The 19,491-nt window shown below is 47.1% G+C and overlaps 1 protein-coding gene across 5 annotated transcripts in view; it reads right to left on the bottom strand.

The window, feature by feature from the left end:
* The window catches only part of LOC112980235 (uncharacterized), a 36,251-nt gene that overhangs the window by 14,551 nt on the left and 2,209 nt on the right, over positions 1-19,491 (bottom strand). For 3 of the 5 annotated variants that reach the window (XM_064513883.1, XM_064513885.1, XM_026094936.2), the window contains exons 2-3: positions 9,548-10,404; positions 1,083-1,244 (exon numbers count right to left, since the gene is read on the bottom strand). In XM_064513883.1, the coding sequence (XP_064369953.1) occupies positions 1,083-1,244; positions 9,548-10,404 (1,019 nt within the window). The remainder of the gene's footprint in view (positions 1-1,082; positions 1,245-9,547; positions 10,405-19,491) is intronic. The other 2 variants (XM_064513884.1, XM_026094938.2) reach the window with 1 other exon arrangement.

Here is a 19,491-nt window from a genome sequence, read left to right as displayed (position 1 = left end):
TTAACAATTCCCAGGCTCTGTGTAGGAGGCTGCATTCCTCTGAGTGTGAGAGATGGGCACATGGAAATGACGGGCTACGCTGCTTTGCAACCTGACTCACAACTTGGCTTTGGCTCTGAGAAGGAGTCAGTCACCTACTGCAGATCCAGTCCCAGCAGGTGGGAGAGCAGCACCGGGCGGGGGGGATGACGCTGTCGGGAAAACAAAAGCCTCGCCACAGCATGGTTGAGAAGAAACAGCTGAGTGTGACAAACCTCTTCTGTTCCTTTGGGGGTGATAAAATAAATAAAGACAGGCGAAAGGGAGGGGAAGAAAAGAGCTGGAAACCTGGTGTGGTAGCAAAGAAAAAGACCTGAGAACCAGAGGTTGGGTAGAGCTGAGCAAAACATGGAGGGGCTAAAAAATGCTGTTTGAAAGGAAGCTGAAATGAATTGCAAATTTGAGTCAAATTCCACAGCTAGCACTGGCTGATAAAAAAGACAAATGGGAACACTGAGATGTTTCATTTTGGAGATTCTTCATGTGGCAGCTCACTTGAGAAGGGCAGGAAGGGGAAGAGAAAATGAGAATTGGGTAGTTGTACCACAGCTTCTCTTCCCTGTTGTGTCTCTTTTGTGGGAATTCTGGGATTTTGATGGTTTGGAACCAGAAGGAAAAGAAAGAGCTTTCAACTTGCCTCAAAATGGACTTCAATTCAAAACAGAACTGCTGTGAGGGGTGTCCATGGAAATGTTTTGTTTTGATAACATTGATGGAGGGAGATGTGTTGTTGGGGAAATCTTCAACTGCAGACAGGTCAGAGCTCCTGATTCCGAGCTGGCCAGAGATCTCTTCAAATCAGCAGAAGCAAGCATGTGGACATTTGGGAAACAAAACTGAATAAGAATAGAAACCCAAGCCCACCCTAAGGGAGGATGAGGCTGCTGTGGTGGACGAGGACTCCCTGAAAACCAGAACACCCAGCCCAAGTGGGTAGGGGGTCAATTAAATTCTCATCTTCCCTACCTGAAACAGTCTGACCTTTCCACTTGGGCCTTGAGTATATATATCATTTAATGAAAGATACGATAGTGTCTGCTTACCTCCTTTATGTGGCTCATCTTCTGCTCTTTCTGCAAGCTGCACACTTGCTTTTGGAGCCGCAGGTTGTGCTCCTGTAGCTGCCCAATCTTCTCAATCAGTTGGCAAATGTGTTCCAGATATCCCAGGCCAGATCCCAGGGCTTTGCTGTTCCCTTGGTTCACCTGCAATGATAGTAAAGCTTAGACCACAGAGTGAGAGCAGAGCAATCCTTATTGGCAGCTGGAGCCCAGCCTGCCCCTTACAGTGGCATGGACTGTAGTAAAGCCACCAAGGCTTCCTCTTGCGCAGGGCTTTGGTTATAATCAGAACCAAGCGAGAACTTCTTTGCTCACAGCTCTTTTCTGAAATCACCCAGCAAGATGCTCTGTCAGAAGGACTCTTCTGCCTGATCACAAGTTGAAGCAAAGGGAAACCTCATGAAAACCTGTTTCTCGTCCCACCTCCCAGGCCCGAGGTGAGTGAAAGGAGTAATATAGCAGATCAGGTGGGTTAAGCCAACCTTGTAATGCCCATCCTGCAAAGTACCATTTACACCATCTGGCTGGGTGTCTATCTGATATGGAGACAGGACTCCAACTGTTACCAGGTACAGCACCCCTACAAACATATATAGTATCCCTCGCTGGTATAGGTGGCTGGGACCAGTGGAGTCCCGCTGCAACTCACTTAGCCCACAGCCTTCAGTACAAGGTAAGACGATTTGTATTGGGGCTGAGTTTGGCTCATACCCGAAGGCATATATGTGCAGGTTACAGAGATTCACCACTTTGTGACCAACTTGGGGATATATTTTTTCTGCCTTTCTCAATGTGCAACAGTTATGGCACACCTGAACTTAGAGCCACATCAGCAGTGGGACAGTGGGAGGTATGTGCACCTCAACCAAGCTGCTGAAGTGAAAGAACATTTTTCCTTTGGTCTTTAGTAGATCCCAGCTTAAGTCCCTGCTGCTACTTTCTCAGTCATCAAGAAACACCTGAAGAAAGCCTGCAGGATCAAGCCTGCTGTCTGGCTATGTCAGGAAAGTGCAAGTGCAGCAACAAATCACCTTAAAATGCTTTTATTCGGAGCACGGGAACAGACAGTCACTACAGGGGGGAAAGGTATTGTTTTACTGTGCAGTGGTTCTTTGAGACCATGTGTTGCTCATTTGAAAAAGGTTTGCTCTCAGCTTTATCCATCTGCTTGGAGGTTGTGCTCAAGACAGTAGCCACTTGGGAACTGGGCACTAAGAGATGATGTGAATTTTGCATTGCCTTTGTGCTACCCGTGAACAAGTGCCCCCAGTGTTTATGTATCAGCAAAATAACTTGGGCTGTGACTAGACTGCAACGCTGATCTCTCCCCATCCAGGCCCTGCAGAGCCTCACTGCTGTGCTGCCCAGCCAAAGCAGAGCAGTTCTCCTGCACCGGAGGAAGGACAACAGTGTTTCCAGTCTCCTGCTCCGCACCTCGCAGTTTCTGGCCCCAGGATGTTCCCATGGACGTTACAAGCGTGCTCCTCTCTGCACTGTCAATGGACTCGGTCGAACACACGGCTAACAAATACATACAGAGGCTCACTTCCACCTTGGCGCTGCCTGCTGACGTGCGTGTGATAGCAGTAAGTAAAATAAACCTAGATCTTTACAAAAGCAGTGCTCTAAGTTTATCTTACTTCAAAAAATAAGTTCCCCCTACAAAAGCAGGAAGCTTACTCTGTCTCCTTTCCCACAACAATTTACATTTTTGGGGAAATGCCAGCTTTGAGACTCTTCCTGTCTTTTCATTATGTCAGAAAGCTCATGGTGTGTTCAAAAATAATCAACATTAGGATTTACTTCTTTTTAAACAAATGATGATACAATGTTATTTATAAATAGGTATTATTATGTCCAGATGCTTTTGTGCCTGAGGCTGGGACATAGGTCACATGAAATCATATGAAAAACTATGATGACTCCACGCCAATCAGTCATTCACGTTCATGGTTTTTATTTTCCTCCTGGGCAGAGCCTGTAGAAGTGGTGGCAGGATAAAGGTTATTCAGCCACAAAAAAAAGATTCCTTACTGTGTCTGTACAGTGGGAGGGGGCACAGCCCCCGGACCTGCTGGGAGAACAGAGCCCAAGCGGTGCCGGCTGGGAAGAGCTGGGATCTGTGCACCGCAGCCAACACGTCTGAAAGCAGCTAGCGATTTTGGTGTGTCCAGCTTCAGAAGCATGATTTTCAGAAAGTACCTGAGTATCAGCTTCTGAAAATCAGGCCTTTCTAAGCTGTCCCAAAATGGGCAGTCAGAAATTCCTCATTTTCCTTGAAAATGTAGGCTTTCTGCCAATCTATTCCCTCTTTTTGTGCATTTAGCAAATCGCTGTTCTGTCAGTTTGCTGTTGCGGTCACTGATGCCTTGCAGGTCTATATTGCCCTACAGAGAGACAAACCCAACCCTTGGAGAGCTGTGGAAACACAAGAGAAGACCACAAGGGGTGGGCGAGTTCTTGTAAAAAAGAATACCTTAAAATGTTTGGCTATAATCTCAGAAATGGGGAGAAAACACGAAGCATTTGACTATGACTTCTTTTGGGCAGGGATTGTCTTTTTGTTTCATGTTTGTCCAGCACCTATTACCGTAAGACGCTACTCCGTATTCACGGCTGCTAGGTTTATAGGGTGAGAAAGGCAGGTGGAGGAGAACAGAAGGTAGCTCTGAAGTTAGAGAGAACTTCAAGCTAGTAAGAATGAACACAGGTCCCCAGAAGAAAAGAGGGAGAAGGTGTAGAGCAGTTGCTCCAGGCCATGAGGCAAGGGGGATTTACCCCTGTGGAGGGCCTAAAGCACACTGCAGGCTGGACCCAGTATAACTGCTACGCTGGAGGCCCCCATTTGACAGCCATCCTTCAGAGGCTGCTCAGGGCAGGCAGTCTGAGCTGTCTGATAGGGACTTAATTTCCATTTGGTTGTAGTAGTCCTAGTGAGGACAAATGAGCAAAAGGCAAATCAGGCAAGGTCTTCAGTGCCTGCCCAGCCCTGCAGGGCCAGCCATCTCTGGGGTCAACACGCAAGGGTAAGAGCTTTTAAGGGGGATGCTTCACCTTGCTCCCCCTGCCACAAGGCCCATTAGGGTCAGCTTGGTTCAGAGATGGCAGGCATCCAATATAGAAAGCTTGTGCAATCCAGCGGGTTGCCTCCCAGATGATTGCTCAGAGACTGCCTCTCCAGGGGCCCTTCCAGGAATTTCTTTTCAATAGACTGGAAATATTTAAACAGTACTCACTATCTTATGCTTCATGCCACATGCAGCGTAGAACCTGCTCTGTGACGTTCTGGTCTAAATATTTTTCTCTCAGCGCCTAAGAGAGAGTTTTTTGCTAGCAGTTGAGAGGGTAGCAACCATAGGAAAACTACAAACATTTTCCATGATGAGGCCCTTCCAGTCCCTGTCCTCCCAATTGAAGCTTCTCAAAACATTCACCCATGGGACTGAAATGTTTCCTGTTCTTCACATGCAGGTAGTTGAATAGTGTGGAACAAAAGCCGTGTACCCCTTTTTGAGCTGATGGTACCAACAAAGCAGGAAAAGCATCTCACCCACTGTTTTGAAGGTAGAGATGCAGAGGATCAGACAGGCATAATTTTAGAACAGACTGTTAAAGTTGCAGTAGGAACGTAGCAACCTGATGTATAAATAGCTGCCAGATTTTGCTTTCAGATACATCAGATTGAACCAGACCCTCAGCCGGAAAAAAAAGGACACCACGATCTTCATCTCTACTGTGCTGAGTTCCACCACTAAAGTTTTGACCCTGTGGGGCTAAGGGGCACTAAGCTGGTTTTACATCAGTGTAACTAAGAAGAGATCTCTGCCTGTGTGAGTGCTCACAATTAAGTTTTGGGGACAGATTTTCAGTGCACGTAGCCCTGCTCAGATAGCAATAAATCAGCAGTTTTGCTGGCCCATTGGTTTTTTAGGAAGCCTAAAAATGGAGGACCAACATCTGCACTGCGAATTTAGCTCTTATCTAGCTCTTATCTAGAGCCCTTTAGTCAATATTTTGGCTGGTGTAAAATCACGTTTTCCCTCTGAAATCACCAGGGTTGCAGACCTGGGAATCTGTCCCTCAGTCCCTGTGTGTGTATAACAGTGCAGGCTGCAGTATCCAAGTGCTACAAAGGTTCGAAGTTCAGTGGGAGCTGCAAGGACAGTCATTTTCAGGTCTCTTGCCCAGTTGAAGTATAATCAAAATCTGCATTTCTTTTCATTTGTCCAGCATTCTGTCCTGCCTGATTTAAATTGTAAGCTATTACTTTGATGCACGTGATGGGCTTTTCTTGAGTTGGGCTCACTGGGAAACTCCAGGCTGGATGTGGCAGCAGGAGCCAAGGACAGCAGGCTGAATTAGCTTGGAGGCAAAGCTCTGCTTCGTTCAGACTAGAGCTCTCCTTGCTCCTTGCAATGACTTAGGTTTCTGTGCTTCTTGACATGCTTTTCACTTTCTCTTGTGGATAGCATTGAGTTATACAATGCTCCATACTCAATAAATCCCTCACTGCTCGCTCCTGCTGCCTTACAGCACAGCCAGGGAGGAGGCAGTGCAATAACCGTGCCAACAGCCGAGGGACGTAATTACACACCGCGCATCACGGGCTTGGAATAATTGATCAGCGACGTCATGCGCTGAGTGGGAAACATTTTTCAGTGGAAGCTGACAGCACCAAAAGGCTTGTGAATAACAGGAAAGAGAGGGATCGTGCTGTGTATTTCTGAATTTCTGCTCCACCCTGCTGTCCAGGAATGGCCGTGCTGGCTGATAACTTCCAGTTTCCTCCGAGTGGCACGCACAGGCTACAGGCACGGTGTCACAGGTTGCCATGTACTTCCCCCGAACCCTCGCACTCTCTGTAGAGAAGTATTTTGACTGCTTTGGCCAAGGGTAATTAGCACTGTGTGAATAATGAGTTTTTTCATTTAATAGCGACACTGCTCCCACCCTCTCCCATCTTCTAGGGTTCTGGGCTGAGTTTAAATGTAAACTTTATGGAGGGTGAGGAGGGATTTGCAAAGCAAAAGCATCAAAAACTATATATCTTCAAACTGATCCAAAACATTTAATATAGCTTAAAAGGAAATGCTTTTATTTAGGCTTCAAAGACCTTCCATGTGTTAACAGCTTCCACTTTCTTCCATCTTTTTTAACTGTAGGTGAATTTCAAAATAATGCCAGTTCGAAACAAAAGATCAAAAAGTTTTGTTTAAGAAATGCCAGACTGAAATGACGTGATGTATATTTTCAGCCAAAGCCTTCACCAAATGAATCCAGATTGTCCAAACATTTGGTCCTTCCAGACTCTCTTTTTCAGCATGTTTTTCTGACAGCCTCCTGTTCTCTAGGACATGGCCTCACCTGTGAAGGTGGCTGGGAGGACATCAAGGTCTGTCCCCATCCAGCTGCCGAACCCCCTCGGCTGCCAGCGTGCCAGCAGGCACAGCACCGGCAGCTGCACCGCAGCCAGCCAGGCTGGGAAAACCCAGCTGCCCTCCTGTTGTTTGAAAGCTGTACTTCCAAAGACAGCAACAGGACTGAGGAAGCTGCTATCAGCCATAATATGCTTATCCTGGCATTAAACAGAGTTACAAGAGTGCCTACTTTGGTTTATATCAACATGACTTTAATGCAACAGGAATTAATTTGATGGGGCAGTTTGGTTTGCCATGCTACCCAAACAGAGAGGAAATATGCTGAACTGGCCTGCTGTCTTTCAAACAACATTGATTGCATTTTGGGAGATATCTGAGTCCCTGAGACCACATCAGACCAGACAAGAGATTGGCTCCTAAGGACCAGGCTGTATCTGGGACAGATTTCAGGAAAATGTGAAAACCACAACGTAAGCATGGAGCAGAACCTCAGCTGGGGTGAACCAGGATGCATCCATCAGCTGTAGGGCTGGATGGTTGTCTGGGCCACAGTTTTTGAACGAGCTGCACCCTGTCCTGCCCCTGCCGTATGACACTGAGGACACTTGTGCAGTTTTAGCAAGGGGACAAGGCCCCGGGGCTGCAACAAGCAGAACCTGCGCTCTCAGGCACGTAGAATGGAGCAGCCACAGGGCTGTGCAGCAGCCACGACTGTTTATCGCTCCAGCCAGCCTGGGCATTAGCTGGCATCACAGCAGTCTGAAAAGTGCTGCTCTTGAGATATGCAGCCTGAAGACCCTCTGTTGAGAGGGGCAGACTTCCCCAGTGTCTAGGCCGCAGCTGTATTTATACAGCTCGAAAAACAAACAAAGAAAAGTGCTCTGGGGCACAGAGCTTTAGCACTCAGCCAGTGAGGATATTAAAAAGGAGGGGAGATAAGCAACTGAGAGCTTCATTTCCTCTTCAGCTTCTTTCTAATTTATTCTCCTGTTTATTTAAATGCTTTGCTTTGGGAAACTGAGGCTCCATTTCACAAAGGATTTAAAGGAATGTCATGGGCAGCCGGAGCTGCCAGGCAAGGTCAGCCTGGCTGCAAACCCCCCAGAGCGCAACAGGGAATTTTGGTAACTTCTTTATAAAGTCTCCTCGTGTCCAAACTCTCTTGCTCCAGTCCTTTTCCCAGCTATCTGCCAAAAGGCTGGGTCACTACCTCTCTGGGAACCACTGCCCAATAGGTGTCTTACTCCTGGCATGTGCGAGATGGCTCTGAGGAGGAGGAGGCTGCTCAGTTTGATTATATGGTGTTTGTTCTGTCTACATATATAATGTTAACAGTGATGGGCCTGACCTACAGGGCCCATCTTTGACCTTCCTTGCTGCTCAGGAGGGTTTGGCATGCTGGAGTGGAAGGCCGTCGCTTGGCAGCTCAGGGCCGGACAGAGAGGTCACAGTGAAGTGTGTTTATTTTATGGACAGCACACAGCACCTGTCACTTGGCTTCCTCCCTGACTCCCATCCTAATTCATCACTGTCACAGCAACAAAGGCCCCAGAGTGGGAAGCAATGGCTGGGCATGTGGTGGCAAAACAGCCCCAAACACTGATAGCTTCAGGCTGCTCTTCCCCAGACCTGATTAGTGATTTGAGATGACTCCCTCTGTGGCACCTTTGAAGAGTCCTGCTTTTCAGGAGTCTTGGGGCCAGCACTTTCTGGTTACTCGTCCCTGTAGCACATTTCCAGTTGAGCCATCAGAATCCACAGTTCCCCAAAAACTCAGGAAATGTTAGCAGAAGTACCTCTTTAAAAGGTGCAGGCACCCAGTTCCTTCTAAAATAGGGAGTAACTAGGATGCCTAAATAAATGTCTTTAAGATACAAGACTTCAATACATTCATCTTTCTGGCCTCTTTCTTCCTTCTTGAAGAAAAAAAGAGAATGTGAGTGGCAGGCCCTGCTGCTCTGATGACTAGAGATGAGCAATAGAGAGAAAAGCAGCACACTGCAGCTATTGAAAAGACCTGCCCATTATGCACTGCTTGATGTGTTTGGTGTGTCTGTGTGACAGCTCTTCATCTAGCCTGCCCCATCCTTTCCCCTTGCTCATGGGGCTCTTTGGTGTCCCCCCCCCCGTCCCCCAAAGAATTAATTCCCCAGGTAGATCTTTTCATCACTGGTTCTTGAAAGCCGCTGCAGCAGGTAAGCAAGTCAGCAACCTGTCAGCAAGTCGGTGTGGGGCTTCAGGCAAATACCAGAGTGAGCGTTTGCCAGCATTCAGTATGGGAGCAGGTGCACAGACGGGCTTTTTATTCGCCTGTCAGTGACTGAAGTGATTCTGTAGCTGCGTGGCAGATTCAGCAGCTGCACAGTGCACTCAGCAATGAGGAAACAGAGTTCAGAGTAGGACAAGCTGCTGAAAATGATACGTCTTTGCAGTTATGCAAAGCCTGTTTGTCAGCCTCAAAATATAGAAGTTTCCACTACAGTTGTGTGGGTGATTTAAAATGAGATCTCCATCTCCAGCACAGCAAAGATAGGGGTTTGCACATAAATTCCCTGCTTACTCACTACTCAAGAGAGAGGCCCTTGAGTCAACTCCAGGCTGGAACAGGAATGAGCCAGCCCTTAGACAAGTTCTTCCAAACTTCTGAGCCCCAACAGCTGTCCAGCTGTTCCCAGGAACAGGAGTAACTTGGCCTTAAAAAAGGCACTACGTTCTGATCCCCATCCCATGTATCAGAGATGGTGTGGCTCTGCAAGATGACTAACTTCACAACCTTCGCGTTTAACAGCAGAAGCAACTACATCCTCTCATCTAAGACTCTATGAAACATCCGATCCTCATGAGCTGTTAGTCATCTTTGTCCAGCACAATAAATGCAATCACTTCAGAATTTCACTGACATGAAAAGAGCTTTTAAAAATCAATTGCAACCACTTGCTGATCACTACAGTTTCAGGGGAGAGTTTTTGAATAACTCAGCTGTGTCCTAATTTGCTGACAGACAATAGAACCTGAGTGAGTTATCTGGACAAGCCTAGCTATAAGATTCAGTTTATGTGTCTTTCTTACCTCACTCAGTCTACAGCATTCATCCATGTATTCATCCAGACTGTCACTTGTGGGGTACTTCTTCAGCTGATGTTCGTGGATCTGAAGGTCTTGCGTGCTGCCAAAGGTCTCTGGGTAGTGGTCAGCAATTGTCTTTGGCTCTTCAACAGGAGCTGGGGTAGGAAGTGCGTCTTCCCTGGGAAGGTCTGTCTCTTGGGTAGGTTGCTTTTCCAGAGGTTGCCTTTTGCTTTGGTCAAAATGTTGTTTGGGACTTTCTCTTTCCTGAGGGACACCGAAGTCTTCAAGGGAAGCTGTAGGAACCTGCACAGCATCTACCTCTTGGCTGTAGTACTCAGTTTGCTTTTCACTCTCTGGGCCATGGTGGCTACCTTTTCTGGCCCGCTCTTTACATGTTCTCATTATCAGATGGTCAATTTCTGGAGAAGAAGAGGTGCTAAGCACCCCGGAGTCACAAAATGAATCTCTGCCGTGAAGCACAAAGCTCTTTTCTGAACCTGTTGGCGTTGATGGAGAATTAGCACCACTGGGCAGTTCAACCCCTGAGTCCTCGGATTCAAATTTGGAGAATCTGTGAAAATGGCACTTGGACTCAAAAGTGCTGAGGTCAGGCAGTGTGGCTACATAGTCTGTGCTCACTGGGGTATCTGCATAATCTGGATTTGCTGGTGCGGCCACTGCATTCAGGTTTCCCTGGCAGTCTGGCGGGAGGTTGACACCAGAAAGATGGGATTTTTCTGTGCAGTCTGTGTCAGCTGGAGGCTCGGGTATTAACCCTGGATTTTGAATCCCTTCATTGCTCAGTATCTTCATATGTGTTAGCACTACTGTGTCCTCAGCAGGTGGGCTCTTCTTACCTGCTTAAAAAGAAACAAATAGTCATAAGAGACTGCAGAACTCAGTCTATTCTAGTGCATCCCCTGAAGGACGTGAAAGGTAAAACTGTCTACACTAGTGAAGTGTGTGTGGGGGGGGCAGTCCTGATTGTTTTTTCTTGAGTTATATGAAGCTAGCTTACAGACAACAGAAGTGCTACAACAGAAGTGTTGTGTTTCATAGACCCAGACTGCTTCAGGGGAGTCATAAATGCACACAGAGTTCTGATGTAGTAGATAGGTAGAAAACAACACATGTATTCAAATGACTTTTCAGTGATTTCATGTGTACAGATGCAGAGGAGCACATGTTCTTTCAGCATGATAAATGTTAATTTAAGTCTAAAATATTTCCTCTGATTAAATTTATTGTTAAAGAGCAGAAAAGGGCAAAACTAAATCTGGATTTCTGCAGACTTTAGCAAATTTTGGGTTGCACCAAGTAATTTGCAAACTGTTTGGTTAGCACTGTTCACTGCGCACAGGTGGGTGATGAAAAGCAGGTACTCATAGGAAAATTAAACCAGGCACTGTAGATCTTTTTTACTCCCTGTATGGTTTTAACTATAAAATTATTTCTTTAAATGAAGTCCTACCTTCCTTGTAAAGAGAAAGGATATGGGAGCAGCTTTGTTCATGAGGTTTTTGCATATGGACAAAGAAGACTTGTTTCCACATCACAGTTGTTTCACACAGTGATGTGGATGATCTGTAGAACAGTCTTTGGATGAAAGATTGATTTACGTGAGTTGAAGATCAGGAAACCTCAGGTTTCCTTAGTGTTTTTTTGAATCCAGCATTTCACTGCCCAGACTTCTGGTTCACAGAGAGCCAGTGTGAAAGCTCCACATCCATCCCTCAGCAAACTGCAAATCTCAGATCCAAATCTATCTGCTCATGGACTTGGGACCATGAATTGCAGCTGCACAAAACTTCAGTTGCTCTGATCTCTTTCCCTTCTTTACTGTCTGACCCAGAGCACATCAAAGGGCTACAGTGCATTCGCTTCTCAGGATATCTTACTTCCTTCTTCATTTCCTTTCATTCCCTTCCTCCTACTTTCCTTCCTTTTTGCCTGACATCAAATGAGCAGCTGCTTCAGAAACTCATTCCTGGAAACATAACCATTCACAAGTCAGTAGAGAGGGGACCTGCAGCTGGAATTAAAGCAAAGGGAGCTCCATCACGCAGCCCCCCCTTCACTGAAAGCACAAAACTCCATTTCTGAAATAACCCCTTTCCCTGCCTTCCCTCCTCCAGATTTTTAACTCATGGCAATGTCCACAGCCCAGGAAGATTTTTTGACTCATTAACACCAAAGTATTACAACCATTTTTCTACTTTATTTAAATTCCTTCTATCTTATGTTAAGGCCTTCTTGGGATACCATTGAAAGATGCCCTTCACCATTCACAGGCAGCCATAGGTTCAATCTTTTACACTGGATTTGAAAAGGGGCTGAGGGAGACAAAGAATCCCATCTGATGGGTTTTTGACGGGACTTGGGTATATACTGCTTTTAACCCTCTGTCAACTTAGAGAATTGCGCCTGCTTCCCTTAGCAGCATTTGTAGGCATCTCTCCACTGTGAGGAGCCACGTTTGGGACAGTCAGTGCCAGCAGGTAGCAACGCTATGGCACTGCATGGCTGTGACAAGGATAAGAGAAAGACTTTGCCCTGTGGAAATGCCAGGGGAAAATTCATCAGGAGCTGCCTGCGCTGGGCTGGGCAGCCCCCCTTCATCCTCTTGGGAGGAAGATGCTGGTCCCTGAACTGTGGACAAGCAATCAGGAGCCTGGCTTGCTGCTTCACGGACAGCAAAACACCATCAGTGACACCAGGGGCCTGGGGGAGGAGGTGGAGTGGCATCTTTACTGATTTGGAGTGAAAAGGGTCAGCTCCCCAGCCTCAAACACCTTCTCCAACATGTCTGCAGCTAGAGACAAAGCATCGTAATTGCGTGAAAAAATAAAGGGCTAGCAGGCTATTTTGATAGCCTCACCACCCCAAATGGCACAACAAAGCTAACAAAATCACTGCGAGTCAGCTAGAAAGCAGCTGTTGGGCTGCATTTTCTTTTTAAGAACAAATGATGCAGCAGCCATTCTCACCAGAAATTACTATATGCAGTGGTAGTCCTTTCCCACAGACATCTGATTGCCTTCATTTATTAATCATGCCATGCTTGCATTTCATTGGAGATTCTCTCACTGTCTTTCAATCTGGCCCTTTTTTTCTTGCTTAACCGGTTTCACCCCGGCCTACACAAATATTTCTTTGTCTGAAATCAGGAAGCAACATATTAAAATGAGGTCTCACTGATTACAAAAAATGTTAGGTGCCTTAATTCATGTTTTTGATGACTACAAAAGCCAAGATGTGTACCAGAAAGTTTGGTGGGAGGAGGAAAAATAAACAAACGAGAAGATGTAGTCTCTGACCCCTCACGCAAGGGTTCCCCAAATGCCACTGACTCCAGCACTAAGAAAGTTTTATGCTGTGGAATCACGGTCCTTCACTCTCCCAAGCTCCTTGGCCGCTAGCAACGCAGAATGCTTTCGCAGTAGTTGGTTGCTCATCAGTTATAGGCTGCAAACCATTGACCTAGGTAGTGACGGGTCCTGGTAACCACAGTGTTTGAGCACTTCTGGGGATTTATCCTCCCAGATCCCTGTGATAATGCAAAATGTTATCATCTCTCTACCACAGGTTTGGAATTGACACGAAGGACAGCAGAGTTCTGCAACACGTTTAGGCACCTCATTCTCATTCACTCAACAATACTTTCCCATGGTGAGTGAGGTCACCTACACTACAGCTGAGAGACCTCCAATGATTATGGTAGTGACCTGAAACTCAAGTTCTTCTTGCTTCACCTCACTAAAAAAATAGTCTCTTCTTCCTTCTTATCAACTGGGTTATGGACTCTAAACCATGGTTCTTCCAACAGGCAGATAGGGTCCGTTACAGATCTCAAAAGAGGCACACACAAGTGCTCAGCTCTTTCAAGCACGTTGCCAACAAGCACCAGAAAGGTGCAATTAAAGCTCATCTGTGCAGCTACAAAAACAAGTGAGCCAGACCAGACCCTCAGCTGCTATAAATTAGCTAACTTTCAGGGAACCTACCAGATTTGTGTCAGCTAGTTCTAGCTGATATAGGCCTGTAAGTGCTTTGTATAACACCACTGGTAGGCCCACAGCAAAGCAGGGAAAGTGGTGTGGCAGTGAGTGTGCTGCAGAGGTAAGGATGTGGTGCTGCATGGAGGCTTCTGAAAGAAGGTGTGAAGAACTCCAGTGAGCTGAAGGGTGGCATTAAGGTTGGTATGGTGTATTCACTTGTGCTGGAGGCTAGCCAGATTTGATACTACTGCTCCCTGGGAAATCAGCCAGGCCTTCACCCCTCCCTGGCCCCTTCCTTTCTCCTGAGTTGGCTTCACACATTTTTTTTTTTTTTTTTTAAACAAAACTAAAAGATGCAGCTTTCTAATGGCTGGCTGGGACCTTGGTGTGGTGATGTTAGAGGGAGCAGAGTTGTGTGTGTGTGCATGTGCTTAGGAACCAATATTGCTTCCTGCAGTATCTCTGGAAATGCATGTCCAGGCCAATGTTGTTGCAGTTTGACTTGTGCTACCTGCTTAGTAGCTGTCTTGAGTGGTTATATGGCTCTCTAATCACAGCAGAGATAAGATTCCTTGGGCTGTAATGTAAGCCTCTAATGGATAGTGACAGATGCATGTAACCTTGGGCAAGTTGCTGGCCTTCCTGTGCCTGCAGAGTTGGAGGGTAAGGCTGCCTCCCATCTCATGGGGAGGTGGTAATGGGAACCTAGCTAACAGCTGAAGGTAACAAACAGGGAGTGAAAGTAATAGATGTGTCCCAGCTAAATCTCCAGAACCTCCCTTTGCCTCACTTCCAAATGGCTTTCTGGGATACTTCTGTTGGCAGTTAGCAAAACCTGGCAGAGGCACTTAAGTCCTTTAAAGGTGGATATTGTCACATCATCTGCTGTCCCAAGGCTTCCCTGCCTGTCCTTGGAGTCTTGTTTTAAAATCGCAGATGCCCTTTTCTAAGTGTACTTTTCCTGTTGCACAATAACCAGTAGCTGCCAGAGCAGAGCCTAGTTATAGAGATCTCTGACCTGAGCAAGGAGGATGGATGTCAAAGCATTAAATTGTTTTCAAGCAGTTTCTTTCTTCCAAATAAGCTGTATGCAAGAGAGACACTTGAACAAGCTCCCAGGCTTTCCCAGTCCTGCCCAGGTCCAATTCCTGCAAAAGCTCCCACCCTTCCAGTGAAGGGAGCCAAGGCCTGTATTCAATTCCCCAAGCTCTAGAGCATTCAAAATCCAGGCCCAGCTTCTTATTTTGTAACTATGCCCGGTGGGGAGGGAAGAAAGAGGCCTGAAGCAGCATTTCACTGGCTGTTCTTTCTGTGCAAGCCCTGTTAACCTCTGACAGAGCCCCAGGCGTGGGCCTTGGCCTCCGAAACAAGCAAATGCCCTGTGCAGTCATACACCCTTGAGCCCGTGTATCTGGCTAACGGCAGTGCTGGTGGTGGGAAGGGGCCAGGTGGGCAGTGGGATGACAGGCACTGCCAGTGGCAGCACAGTGCTCTGTGAGCAGCTGGTGCAGTGCAAATGCTGCTAATCATGTCAGCAATAATGCTGCCCTGTGCTGCTCTCCCTGCTTCAGTCCCATGTGTCCACCTGTTTTCTCCAAATGTTCATCCCGATTTGTAGGTGGTTTGGCATGGGAAGTATCTGTGTCAAACGTGCACAGTGGCTGGCACAGCCAAACCTCTGCTTCTCTCCATCTGCCTTTGTGGTACCAGTGCGTGATGGAAGCATTAGAGCTGTTGCAGCCCTCTGCTTGTTGCCAGGGCTGCTGCAAGGTTCATGTATGCAGCAAACCTGTCCGTGGTGCGCGGTGCCAGCAGGGTTATCGAGGGCCGCAGTCCCAGGCAGAGGCGCTAGACGAGCAGTTCAGACGTGCTCAGCCCATTCCTCTCCCTGCTCCTGTGCAGCACAGGAGACACAGCCCCCTCTGAGCTTCACTCCAGTGCTCTAAAACTGTAGCGTGGCACAGGGACAGAGCACGAAAGAGTGGGCATCACCAGTGACTTGGGTCACTGCAGTACCAGTGACTTTGCTAGATGAAAATGTCTAGGTAAGCACAGCTGCCCTGCAAAGGAAGACAAGTCAAACCATTCATTCCCACTAGTATGCCTCATCTTGAGCATGGGAGCAAGATGCACTAGCTAAGCCCCTGAAGGGGTTTTTCAGGACCCTGCAGAGGACTGGCATACCCTGCCTGGCTCCAGCTGTGTCAAGGATTCAATCCTGTGCTGTCAGGACAGGTTCCGTGATGGGATTGAGCACAGTAAGAGATGATCATCCTATACAAGCTTTTGAAGCATTATTAGGCAGCAGTGACTAGCACCTAGAGTTAAACTGATGACCTAGAAGTGAAAGACTGTCTCTGCCATTCAGTCCTTGCATTCCCTCATTTTCCTTCCTTCCTTTACAAAGGATCTTCCTTTATTTCTGTTGCCTGCTAAGTGTTCTCTGATACTGTCGGCAATACATCTCAGGTGGTATTTCCCTTTCACTGCAAAGAGGGGATTTTTTTCTTGCCAATGATGAGGTCTCAATTTCCCACCATTTAAGAGAAAAAGGGTCACTTCCTTTCTGAAACAATAGGCATTTTTTGCTGCTGACTCTTCCACCACATGTGCTGAGGGGTGCAGCAGGGTTATGGGGCCGTGTTAGCACTTCGTTCTCCATGCTAGCCCATCAGCTGCCCCAATGCAGTGTGCAGGAGCTGTGTTATTTTCTTAGAGGGGCCTTGATTGTGCCTTGCATAGTCCCATGGGCACAGGGAGTTGTACGGACAGGACCCCCAATACTTGGGAGAATCAAATCACTCTTATGCCATTGAAGAAACCAGCAACCATCCCCCCCCCCCCCCCCCGACTGCTCCTCTGAGAGGGAAATCTAGCTCCACAGAGCCTTGCCATTGACTTTCATGGGGTGAGGATTTCCCTGTCTCCTGATGTTTCACGGGCCTGCTGAAGACCTGATCCTGGTGATGCTGGGGGGCTGCTTGGGGGGCACTGAGGCTCTGCAGACAGACTGCTTTCCCAAAGCCATGCCAATCTGCCCCAGCCTACAGGGGCTCCCCAGGGCTCTTGTGCTGCCCCACCTGAGCAAGGACTTTTCCTAAACAGCCAGGACAACCTTGAGCCCAATATGTTTCTTTGGGAGGTTATGGAAAGGCCTCATGGCCCCTTCTCAGTGCACCAGTTACAGCCTCCATCTACATGGGCAGAAATTTGTGAAGATGTGAAAATCACTGTCCTGGAAATCGGTTTTACTGGAACTGTCACTTTAAACCTCACATTTGTATAGGAACACATTCCCATGTGGAGGCTGTGAATATTTACACAAGAGACCTAATCCTCAGAATTCCACTTTTTTCCAGTGGGAGAACTGAAAAACACATGAGAGTACCTATATGGCTTGATTCACTGAAAAGCTGAATGAAAAGGAATAATTATGACAAAGCTTTAATCTCATACAGTCCTTAAACAGAAAGCACAAAGTTCTCAGGTCCTTTGGTTACAAGGTGCTCTCCAGTCTTCCTACTGGCAAATGTGTGAAGTTCCTACAGATGATAGTTTGATAATATAATGGGACCAGAAATGCCATAGATCCCCTACAGCTGCAGCAGGCAATGATAAATCCATATAAATAGGTGCTGAGCAAATGATAACTGAGTTCAAGGACTCTCTCTAAAGAGTCATTCATTGCTTAAATATGTATGTTTTAGAAGAGGAGATAGTTGCTTTCAGCATTTTAGTAGCAATGAGTGGATGACAGGGAGATGGATTGTTTACAAATGGATATAGTTGGGTGAACTAAAGAGGAAATGGTTTTCCAAGTAGAGAGGCCACTTGACATTTTTACAGCTTGCTTCCATTCAGTCTAAGTGACCTGTGAAGCTTTTGAAACAGAGCGACAGGTCTGACAGATTAGTGACCTCTGGCAGAAAGTCCTGGGGCACATCAGGTCCCCACAGATCACCTGGTTTATCTGAGTTACTTATGCATGCTGGCAGCCACCAGTTTTAAAGCCAGCACCTGACCTTGTGCATAGCACTAGCTAAAGAACTGCACTGACTCCTTTCTGTACCTACTGTGCAACTTATTTCTTTAGGTAGGTAGCTAAGAAGGAAAACATGACTGGGGCCATTTCAGCGCACTAGGATGGCACCCAAGTCCTGGCTGCTTTGCAACACAACTCAGCTATGCCAGGCATCTACTGTGCTTCTTTGTAAGACTGTCAGAGATGACAGCTCTCACTAAAGTCCTTCACAGTCATTCTCTGTGGAAGAAATTCCTGTATGTTCCTTCAGGGGAAAGGTTTGGAACCTTAAATAAAAGAAATAGTGACTGAGTTGTTGTTGCCCCTGCTGCCCCTGCCAAGGATCTGCGGGGAGTGGGTGCTGGGATAATTGCAAGTTCAGAGGTGGCAGTAGCTCTTTCCAGATGAAATGACAAGAAATAGACTTGCAAAAGTGTTCTGGCCTCCTTGCCTGCGAATACCACAGAAATAAACGTTTACCTAGAACTTCTCTCCCATTGCTGTTGTTGCCCTCCTTTACGGAAACACAAGCAGGTTAGCTGTCAGTGAATTCAGAAACCCCACCTGTGTTGCCCACAAACCTTTCTGAGCAGGGGAATCTCCTCCTTTCACCTTTTTGAGCATAAGAGGTGAACTCAGCCCATCAGGCATGGGAAGACAGTGGGTCAAGACTTTGTGTTCCTGAGGTCACTCCATGCCTCAGCTGATGCTTGGATCTGTGCAGCTGGATCAGGAACTCTGCAGAAGTGTCTCTTCTAGAGAGACCCCTGCCTCTGTCCCCAAGCCATCTCAGAGCTGGAGAGGGGACAGACCTGCACTCACCAGGAGAACACTGGACTCCCTTTGCCTTACAGAGAACCTAGGAAGGATGAAGTGCCACAGTGGAACTGGGTATTTGGCAGCAATTTTCCCGAATATTATAATCTAGGGGAGAGATCTTTACTGGTTGTCACTACTTTTGTCCCATTGATTTCGAAGACCTGTGACAACTGCTGATACATCCCTTCACATGGGAGTATGGCGGAAGGACACATAGGCTGGTATCTTTACAGCAAGAATCTATATAGTTATTTCTCTCTCTCTAATTCATGATCAGCTCTGTATAATAGCGTAGAGGTCACTTGGTACACAGCTTGCTAATGTACCTGAGCAGAAAGTGATGGAAATAAATATTCCACACCTTAGCAAAGATCTTTCCTTGACAGCCTGATTTGCAAGCTGTGTCATATCACACAGGAGTATTCAGCCAGAAACGTATTAGCAGACAGGAGGCACTCAGCAGGGATGGAACTTGCCCCCCAGGGATGACAGCTATGTAGTAATTCAGGTTTTATTGCCTATAATAAGCTTGGATAAACAGTTGTCCTATAGCCCCACAGACTGAAGCAGTTAAGACCCCAGCGCTCCTGCTTAAGTCAAAGGAACTCATAAATCCTGTCAGAGAGGTCACTAGAGCTGTTAATCTGTTTGTTACGTGCAGTCATTGCTGTCCCCAGGCAAAACCCTGGAGAGCGTCTTCAGCTCGCACAGGGTGGCAGTGGGCAGGTGTTCCCCAGAGGGTAGGTCTGAAATCATTCATGGTGGCCGTGAGAGGGGGGAGGATTCTTGTCTTCATGGCCCTCGGGGCCATACAAGGAGCTTGGTTGGATGACAAGGAGGGGTAGGTGCTGCAGAGCTCTGCTGCTGATGCAAGGTGTTCTGCCGCCCCAACACCCTCTGTTCCAACAATTCTTGCAAAAAGCAGGGCCAGATCCAGCCTACACCCCTGACTAAAATCTGCCACTCCAAAAATGTTCATTTGCTATGTGGTGGCTGTTTTGCCATTGATATCCACTTGAAGGGGGCTGCCAGCATTGCTGGACCAGTCCATATCTATTCTCTGGGGCCTCCTTAGATCTCCCATGACAGGAGATAAACAGGGGGTAAGG

The sequence above is a fragment of the Dromaius novaehollandiae genome, chromosome 6, assembly GCF_036370855.1.
Source record: "Dromaius novaehollandiae isolate bDroNov1 chromosome 6, bDroNov1.hap1, whole genome shotgun sequence".
NCBI lineage: Eukaryota > Metazoa > Chordata > Aves > Casuariiformes > Dromaiidae > Dromaius > Dromaius novaehollandiae.
The sequence above is the reverse complement of the archived record's forward strand: the minus strand, read 5'-3'. Positions and strand labels throughout refer to the sequence as shown.